This window comes from Priapulus caudatus, unplaced genomic scaffold (genome assembly GCF_000485595.1).
Source record: "Priapulus caudatus unplaced genomic scaffold, Priapulus_caudatus-5.0.1 Scaffold659, whole genome shotgun sequence".
NCBI lineage: Eukaryota > Metazoa > Priapulida > Priapulimorpha > Priapulimorphida > Priapulidae > Priapulus > Priapulus caudatus.
In genome coordinates this window covers 39,924-50,208 of record NW_014577720.1, presented here as the reverse complement: position 1 = coordinate 50,208, position 10,285 = coordinate 39,924, and the positions used below count along the sequence as shown (strand labels likewise).

The 10,285-nt window shown below is 42.3% G+C and overlaps 2 protein-coding genes across 2 annotated transcripts; both read left to right on the top strand.

Moving 5' to 3' along the window:
• The first annotated feature begins 3,179 nt into the window (after nucleotides 1-3,179).
• LOC106812546 lies at nucleotides 3,180-5,234 on the top strand. The gene is made up of 4 exons (XM_014816442.1): nucleotides 3,180-4,056; nucleotides 4,222-4,449; nucleotides 4,674-4,738; nucleotides 4,920-5,234. The coding sequence occupies exons 1-4, from the start codon at nucleotides 3,925-3,927 to the stop codon at nucleotides 5,089-5,091; spliced, it is 597 nt and encodes a 198-aa protein (XP_014671928.1). The 5' UTR covers nucleotides 3,180-3,924; the 3' UTR covers nucleotides 5,092-5,234.
• A 1,167-nt stretch (nucleotides 5,235-6,401) lies between these two features.
• On the top strand, nucleotides 6,402-9,869 carry LOC106812541 (the record flags this gene model as incomplete). The annotated part of the gene is given in 6 exon segments (XM_014816436.1): nucleotides 6,402-6,539; nucleotides 6,791-6,838; nucleotides 7,740-8,473; nucleotides 8,920-9,156; nucleotides 9,727-9,828; nucleotides 9,864-9,869. Coding segments are annotated over 5 exon segments (1,083 nt in total).
• Nucleotides 9,870-10,285: the final 416 nt, after the last annotated feature.

Genomic DNA, 10,285 nt, shown 5'->3' with positions numbered 1-10,285 from the left:
AAGAGATTTTTCTCATCTCGTAGTCATCATTATTACCACAGACGCACATGTCTGCAGCTTTTGTGGTGTCATTTGTATTTGTGATCAGCATCGTTTTTTTTTTTTTTTTAAATGGCAAGCTTTTTTTGTAAAGTACATGGATTTTAGAATATTAATTAAAAATTTAAGTAAACAAAAATAACAAGAGCCGCAGAGCGGCTGAGCTCATCTGGGGTCTGTTGCTACGGTTATAAACTTCAGTTGTGCGTAGTGACACATTTGTTAGGCGCAGATATGCAGATACGCAGTTGGCGCACTATCTTCACCATGCGATTTTGGTTTATTTTATTAAATGAACATTTGTGTCATAGATTCACAGCTATCTTTTTTTTTATTATGATGAATATGATGATTGATTGGGGATGAGGGTAAAGGATACTTGCATTTAAAGTCAGAATGGTGGGGACTGCTCGTGGCCCCCTCGCCTTGAAACCACATACACGTCACTACACGTGGACGATAGCGCAGCGTGTTGCACAGCGTGTGAACATGCAAAATACATCGATCTGTGGCGTGTGGAAAATATCATACGTGTTTGATATTTTCTTCCACGTGTGGAAGATTGAACAGCGTCTGCGGAGTGGTTGTGTAAAGTTCCACACCGTCTCTACACAGCTACACTTGAACGTGTTTTAACGTAGACATTTTGACGTTGTTTTTACGTTGCTCTCTCTCTCTCTCTGTGTGTGTGTGTGTGTGTGTGTGTGTGTGTGTATGTGCGTGCGTGCGTGCGTGCGTGCGCGCGCGTGTGTAGTGGTGGATGGGGCTAGCAAACCCCCTCTGTTGGACTAACAATATTTTTAGAACTATACCATTATATTAGCTGCCAGTATAATAGTCGCGCGGCTGCACAAAACGGCGCCTGATGTATGGGTTAAATTATGTAATTGAGTGCAAAGCAGGCTACAACCCTTTTGCAGCTTTTCAACAATTCTAAGAGAGTTTTACTCTCGCCTTCAGGCTGCATCTCAGCGGTGGTGTCCCCTATATATTCAATGAAACGTAACTTAACCAATGCCCCACCCCCCTGTACATCAACTTTACACAGGCCACTCTGCCAGACGCTGCTCAATCTTCCACACGTGGAAGAAAATATCAAAGACGTATGCAGTTCGCATGTGGCATACGCTGTGGAACGGCGCTGGAGGATGGAGCAGCGCGTTTCACAGCATGTGTGGCGGGTACGCGCCAACAATGGTAAGTGCGAACGACCTAAAGGGCCGGACACACCAGGCAGAGATGCCGATGCCATCGGCCGATGGCATCGCGTGAAAATCGCCTGGGTGTGTCACTCAATCGCCGCCATCGCACAGATCAAAACGTTTTGATATTATCGGCCCGATCCATCGGCCGATGCATCGGCCGATGGCATCACGCCGATGGCATCGCCTGGTGTGTCCACGACTGCCGCGATGCCATCGGGCGATTTTACAATTCATCAGCCAATCAGAGTTCCATCAGGCCAATGCGCAGCTGCGCGCGGGCAAGAATCGTGCGATGGCCATGCGCCGATGCCAATCGCCTCGATGGCATCGCCTGGTGTGTCCACGACTGCGCGATGCCATCGCCCGATGGCATCGCCCGATGGCATCGCTCTGGTGTGTCCACGACTGCGCGATGCCATCGGCGATTGCCATCGCCGATGCCATCGGCCGATGCATCGCCCGATGCAATCGCCTGGTGTGTCCGGCCTTAAATAAAACTCGACATCTATTTATACGACGCTCACCGCCGTTATAGTAGTACAGTGACTCACGGCCGTTATAGTAAATCGAGTCAGGCAGTGTACGGTTAGATGGTGTGCGCCGATGCGTGACACTATAGTGTTGGGCGCGATAGTGGGCTGTGCTAAAAAAGTTCTAGCGCAATCACGTTCGCCACCCGCAGACGCTCTCGCACTCACGAACGCATGCACGCCACTGATCTCTATAAATATAATCAATTTCAATATCAAATAATCGATTATATTATAGAGATCAGTGATGCACGCACGTAGACGCGAGAGGAAGAGAGAGAAAGACAGTTTATGTGCGTTAGTTAAACATGAATTGAATGATAATAAAACGGAAATGACATGATTAGTTATAGTGATCTTTAGGTCACATGTTGTTGCTCATGACGAGAATAGTTCTACTAAAAAAGATAATTGTCGTAGTCAGAATGAAGGCTGTACATTTACTGAAACGTGCGTCAAATACGAGCTCGTGCGATCTACATTTTCAAAAGTTTCTGGGGGAGGAACTTCAAACTCGCCTCCTGTGTGCGTACACATTCATAATACGACCCTGGAAATGCTATGAATATGTATATAATATTAATATATATATGAAATATGTATGAATATGAAAGAACTTGTATTATCTTTACGATGAGTACATTATAGATACTATAAATACGATACGATAAGTAATACAAAGACACATGAAGAGTATGGCGACAATGATATTTTTAGAGAAGAATGAATTAGTAAGAGGTTTCAATGTTCTCACTCGTCGTAGCGCGTCGCGAACGAGTCGGCCTAGCTTGCAGTCTATCACTGTGGATCACGCTCGATATCATTAACTATTTATGTATTATTTATGTTTGAAATGATGTATGTAGCTATATACGGATATAGACACGCGCGCGCGTGTATTTGTGTATGTGTGTGTCCTGTGCGTGTGCGGCGTGCGTGCGCGCGAGCGCGTGCGTGTCAAATGTATATAGTATGTGTGTGCATGCGTGCGTGTGTGCGTGTGTTGGAATGTGTGTGCGTGTTTGTGTGTGTCGGTGCCATGCGAGCCGTGTACAAAACATAGTTACACAGTAGGTATATATATGTATAGTTAGAGAGAAATAAAATACACTACTTGGTTAGACAGGATGAAGTGCCTTCGATATCTGTGCATTAAATATATACAATGCCTACACACATTTATCTCTCACTATAAATTTAGTGGCGGCATATATTTAAGCGTACGCAGAATCGCAGATGTATATAGTCAAGATAGATACACTCATTTCCTAATTAAGTACCAATAGCTTAGTTCATCTCTTTACTTGAGAAAAAAAAATATCTGCGTAGCTACCTAACGTAAAAAATCAGGGTGGGCAGAGGGTAAATAAAGAATCTTTGAATTGTGGCGTATAATGAGTGAGAGTGGCGCGGCGCGTTGGCTAGATGCGTGCGCAAGCGATCGGGCGTTGACCCGGCTAGTATCAATTACATAAGCAGGTAGGCAGACCGTCAGGTCTGCGTCACTAGGGCTGAGAACATGTAGGTATTCGTGTGAGTGTGAAATCGCAATCATAGAAACGCCGGCAGCCGTTGACAGCCTAGCTTTCCATTACATAATATCACAAGCAGTCAGGTTTGCATTGGCGAGCTGAGGCCGTGTAGGTATTAGCGTGAAATGTCGTGGAGGTTGGAGAAGGTTTGCTTTCCCATAGGAAACACGGGGACCGAAATGGCAAGCGCGTATAAAAGGAGGAGCTGGGTGTATGCTATCGGCAGTTGTTTGGAAGTCTGTATCAAGATGAGTCTACTGAAAGTGAAGTTTTATGTGCTCGACAGTCCAGAACCCAGGCGAGGCAAGAATGTGGCATTTTGGAACGTGCCGCTTCTCACTGAAGACAGTCAGAGAACTGATCTCAGTGTCTTCAGTGAGAAGTTTCTGAGCAGATTTAGTGCTGGGCGGTTTGTACAAGTCATGAGCCCAAGGGTGAGACAAGACAGTTTCACATTAACGGATCAGTCTACGCTATGTACAGATGTATTACCTACCATATTGATGTACACGTATGTTGATAGAATGACATGCGTGAGTTGTGTGTCGATGGAAAATAAATGTCTATGTCCTATTGTATATATGAATTGTATATGAATGTTTTTTTCATGCTTAGATCATGTTTTGTGGGAAGTTCGCCATCGATAGACAGATGGTGCAGGACTTTGAGAGTGGTCCTGAACTTTCCATTGATGAAGCACTCGGATCACCGAAGCGACGACGAATGAGTGTATCAGGCACTGTTAGTGATGTAAGTATGAAAATGTCATGACAATCGTACATGCATGTAGGAGTGCAAGGTGTTTGCTATGAAAAGAGAGTTCGTTGAGAAAATATGCCACTATGCGAGCTACTGTATTGGTCTCTCTTCAATTGCCATTTGCATTTACATGTCGTGTGTCTGTGTGTTTTGCAGGTTGTTGTAACAGAGGCGGTTGCAGGACCAAGCAACGAGCAGAGACAGCGTGCTCAGTTCAGCATAGGTGCTGTAGGTAGTCCACGGAAACTACCCATCAAACTGTGGGGAGAACAAGCGAAAGAACTTCATGTGAAGGAAGGCGATGTTGTGACCATCAAAGATTTGGAGATTGGGGAATTCGGTTCCCGTAAGGAAGCGAATTTGACAAGAACGACAAAAATAGAGGTGAGCTTTTAGTCATGTAGGATTTATAAGTATTGGGACAAGACACCTCGATGACCTTGTGTTATTCATGACTTGTGCTGGTATGGGCTAGTGATGTTTAGTTTTAAAATTCACGGATAGTGTACTGACAAATATATCTGTCATAGATCAGTGCGACTGTCAAATTATCAATGTGCTTGTTTCATGTTTTGTAGTTGTGTCGTGAACAATTGTTTTTTACTCAGGTGACATCAGCATTGGACGAAGAAATCGAGCAGCAAGGAGTTGTATCAGCCATTGATATTGACGGGTATGTAGAGAATTGATCTAGTGATAGTAGATGTTGTTATTGTGCTTTTAAACACACAGACGCAATATGTTTTTACAACCGAATCATTGATATGGAGATTGTTGAAATGCTTGCAGTAACGTCACTGTGTGAGTGAAATGTTGTTTCAGTAGGTGTTTTACAAAAAATTCCCTTATTCTAGTGAGACCGTCACTGTTGAAATTTCAATGGGGAGAACATCACCGAGGTTCAAGATGAATAGTCAAGTGCTGTGTGAACTGGGCGAGGAAGATTATGTCATTGAAAGGCTGGACAGCCTGCATGTGACCTTCACTGTAAGGAACGGGGAAATCGTTCAAATAAGGTACAAGTAGTAGAGATCGTATTTGTTATCTGGTTGTCACAGAGCATGTGAGATATTCGTTAAGTGTGTAAAGTTGATCTTCTTACCATGTGCATTGTGCTGTGTGTACATATGTTGAGACTTCATTTTGATGATTTCACTCGTGAAGTTGGCATTGAATTGTGGCAGTCTATACATGATATAGCGCAATGAACTTTGGGTAGGCCATACAATACATCGCCATTTTGCCATAAACTGTTTTGTTTGTGTTCATCTGCGTCGACTGCGACTACAATTTACAACTTTCCTGTATAACGTGTGAAGTGAGTGCAATGGCAGAACATTCAGTATCACGAGCTATTCCAAAACTTGGACTACCTCGCCAGAGTGCTGGACCTAGAAAGAAACTCTTTCCTGTAGCAAGTACTAGCACTGCCAGCAAAAAAGAAATGCCCAGACTTACCCCGATTAAACGAACAAAGACTCATGATGTTGTTGTCTGAAAATCGCCTCGGTTGGCAGCTAAACGGCAAAAAGTTGAAGATGAAGTGCAATACACAGCCTTACCACCGGCTGCAGACATGGTTCGGTTAGTAGAAGCGGCTTTGGCGTTCAAGCCTGTACGAGTCCAAACCTTGACTGACACCACAGGAAATGTATGCATAGAAGTGACACCAGAACTAGCTGACATTGTTTCAGAAGGAGGGTTACCTTCCTATTCAAGAAAAATCATTATCAACACTTGTGCCAGTGGTCTGTGTGATGTGTACATTTTTGATAACAAGTGCAAGTCGGAGGAAGTTTTTGTGTCTGGAACTCTAAATAAAGATCGGCTGCTAGAAAATGCAGAGCTTCTATGCCTTCCGTATGTATCATGCTGGGGAATACCGACGGAAACGTATAGTAGTTTGAAAATCGGCTATGACACTAAACAGCTGCAGCCGCCGTCCAGCATGACACGTTATATGAGTAAGCGGTGTAAGAAAATATACCTCCCTGCTTCAAATGCCAAGAGACAAGAGCGTGGGGGACATGGTTTTTGCAGTCAATGCAAAGCAACGCTTCGTACGCTGAAGCGAGTTCGCCGTAAGACTGAAGAAGGTGGTGAGGTGCTAAAGCGTTCCAGGCAGCATCCACGTTCAAAATATCCAAAGTGTTACCTCAGTCCACAAAGTAGACGAATTAGAAGTGCAAGAGGCAAGACCAGAACCAACACTTTGGAAAAGAATATGAAGAAAATTCAGAAACGTTTAACGGTAATGAGACTACAGTTGAATGACAACCAAAATGGTGAAATCAGCAAGGCGGTCGACATTATCGCAATCGAATCATCGACATTATCGGCATCGCAATGAACTGGATAAACTATACCAGGAAGCTGAACTTAGTGCAGGAAAGCTTGTTGCGGACTCTCTGCGCAGAGACATGGACAGCTGACTCCGAACCGAAAAGAATTTCTTGTACATCAAGCAAAAAACAGTAAGCATAACTTTGACATACATATCTGCACTTTTATTTACTAAAAACTATGTAATATTGCCATTTGACAATAAACTAACTGTTTCAAGAGTGTTTTATTATCAGTTTATAATGGCACGGTATGCTGTGGTTTCAAACACATCACTCAGTTGAACTTAAAAGTATTTTTCGGTTTCAGCTCTTGTCATTTTAAGCAATGGCATTCAACTATACACATGGATTTTTTACTTTTATATTTTATAATATTTTAGTTACTGGCAAGAAGACTAACACGTGGAGTGCTACAACCTATCGCATGGGTGAGTTTTTATATGAACCAACACTTAAAACAATGACAGTGCCTCACTTTCAATGATCATAATTGAGTGCCAGACCTCGGCGCTTATTTTTAGATCTAGTTGTCCTGCCGGGCAACAAGGAGCAATTTTTACTTGTCCAAAATTAGATTTTACTTGTCCGAAATTAGATTTTACTTGTCCAAAATTCACTTTCAATCTATAGGTGTTTTGGCTCTGTGCACGACATTTTTGGCTCAGTGCATATCGATTTACAGTATATACATAGCAAATCTTAGTGAGATTCACACAACGTTTATTTTTGCGTGATGGAACACTCGTGTGTCATTCGGTTGCAGCTTTTCCACAATCTACGGAAAGAGTTTTGCTATAGCTCTTTCTGTGATACCAGCAGTGCGTGCCCACCCCTACATATTCAATAACATGCCCCACAAGACTGAAAATTGCGTGCCCCCCCCCCAATTCAATTCAGCCGACACGTACGCAGCCACAGACGTGGGTAACACGGGTTTTACCGTCAGCGTTTATTCCGCGACCTTCGGAAATATAATGCGAGAATGTCGTGCGACAGCGCCCTGGCTCAAAAGATGTGAAAAGAATATAACACAACTAGAAATATTTTAGTTGTCGGATAGAGCAACTAGCCGAGAGAATAACTTGACTGACATAGACTTTCACTTGTCCCTGCCAATTGGACAACCGTTAGCGCCAAGGTTCAGACCTAACTTAATTTTTACCTTTCACATTATTTGAGAATGGAATCAGTGGGGTTTGTAAGTATAGGTGAATGTTAACAAAGAATATGTGGGAAAGGAGCTAGGGATATTACTGTGACCCCCCCAGTAATTGACCCCCCCTGGACAATAAGTGCTAAAACTTTTTTAACAGTTTAAATTGTTTTCAGCTCTTGCGGTCTACGTTGGCTGTCCTTCAGCATATAATGCCCTCAAAGAGCTAGGCATAATGCAGCTCCCTAGTGAAAGGTCGCTGAAGGACTTTACAGGCGCAAAGTTATTTGCACCTGGAGCTGAAGCATGGGAGAGCCACATCAAGCAAGAAGCTAGCCGGTACAACACAATAAAAGAAGAACTGACTTCAGCTCTCACCGGCAGCGCAGCAAAACTAAGGATTCCTCAGCAGGAAGGCGTGTTAATTTTTGACGAAGTTAAAGTAATCGGAAAAATCATGTGGAACAGTAAGAGCCAGCAGGTGTACGGCTTGGCTATGTCGCTGAATGACCTGAGCAGTCTGCATGACATCTACACAACAATAGACCCAAAAGTGAAAACACAAAAAGCCAAGTACTGTTTGCAGTTTTTGTGGCGAGACTGCACCTCAGATTTCGACCTTGTTGGGCCATACTACACGTCGGAAGGTGTCCAGCAACCATCCCACATCATTGCCTGTCTTCAAGACACAATGCGTCTGCTCCATAGACATGGCTTCGTTGTGAACAGTATTGTGTGCGATGGTGCAAGTACTAACTTAGCAACCATTAAGAATGTGACAGGTGCAGGAAAAGGGCCGTATGGAATGAGCGACCAACCCGTACCAAATCCTCACGATGTTTCCTCTTGGTTCTGGAATTGGTTTCAACCGGACATTCCTGTCTTCTGGATTATCTGTCCTTCACATCAGGTTTGTTAGTTTTCTTTTTTCACCACAATGGGTTCAGTGAAATATTTTTGATGGCAATTGGAGGTTTATGATGATACATTTTTATGAAGGATAGCTGATGTACACAAACGTGTGAGAAATTCAAGAACTAGGTTTAATTTAAATTATTTTCAAAACATGAAACTATGACTCATTATGAGCCTGAAAACATTAATGATAAATAAGTAACAGCCACATTAACAATGTGCCAGTAGCTCTTCATTTATTTTATTTCATTCTGATTAACCCCTTCCATGATTGAACATAAAGTCCTAATCATTGTTAAATGAAGTAGTGTTAAGGTGAAGCCCAGATTAGATGTGCTTAGAACTGTGCACAGTGCAAACACTCAAACTGTTAATTTTATCTAAAATTACAAATAAATATAATCATATTATTAATTTCATATCCTTCCCGTGTTATTCTAGTTGAAAAACATGATCAATGCTCTTTGGCAATCCAAGCCGGTCACTGGGCGAAGCAGGGGATTTGTGACACACCTAGGAGGCCCCGTGTTTGGCTGGGAGGCTGTTGAGGACATGTGGAAGCGAGATAAAGATCGCAGAGCAAGAAATGTTTCGAGAGAGGTGCCATCCTTACAGGAGAGCTTTATCAAAAGGGATGCCTGGACCAAGTTGAACGTTCGTCCAGCTAAAGTGATGCAGGTGCATAATTTAGTTAATAGCATTAATGCCATAGACATTGTTATACACCAAATAAAGTTGTACAGTAAAACCTTGTTATACTGCCAATCTCACTTATCGCCTGGTAAATGCTAGTGTACAGATCTTTTGTGTCTATTTGAACGTAATATGGCCCCTCGTTAATCGCCAACGGCTAGCATTATAACTATGTACGATCCTATCTAAACATTGAAAATACACTCATTATACCGCCATCGAGAGTGATGCTCGGTATCGGCTGCTCATTTGCTATAGATCAGATCCCACATCCAATCCATAGCTCTAGATCGCTCAGATCCCATCAAACAAAGTTTATTTAAATATTTATTGGTTTTCTAGCAACTGGGAGCTATTTAGTGGGAATATTACACTGCAATTGCGATACCTCGTTATAACGCTAATATTTCCCAAGTCCTTATCGAGGTGGTATTGCAAGGTTATACTGTATGTGTCTGCATAACTAAAAAGATGCAATTTCTTAACTGTAATATAAGCCTTCCATCTTAATAATTAAGTGTGAAATTCCTCATAAGTGATATTTTTTATGTCCAGCAAGAGCAAGTACTGGCAGAACTGGCACACCATGCGTTATCAGCAGACAAGCCACAGCCATCCAATGCTGCAACTACCATAATGACCAGAGACTACCTACAGGCCTGCAACTTCGTATTCGAAAATGGTCTGCTGAGCCATGAAATCATTGACAGGAACCATCCTAAAACAATGGATAACATCAGAAAAGGCTACCAGTTTTTTGAAGACTGGTTAGAGACATTGCTAGGTAATATTTGGTATATAACATTAACATAAAATAACGTATCTCTACATGTATCTATTTATAAGCGGTTTTTTAAAACACGTTTAACACCGACTTGTTAACATTGGATCAATAGCGATTGGATCTATCGCATATTCTCATATGTTTTACAACGAGTTTTCACCTCGTTGTAAATAGGAACAGCATTGTAAATTATACTGTTATATCTCTAAACTTTATTATAAATGTGGTGTACATATCTGTTTGCATTTGTGATCAAGTCAAGAACATGAAATATTAACCTGAAAAGCCAACAACTACATCAGTTGGTATTTTCGCAGCCAGTCCCATCTA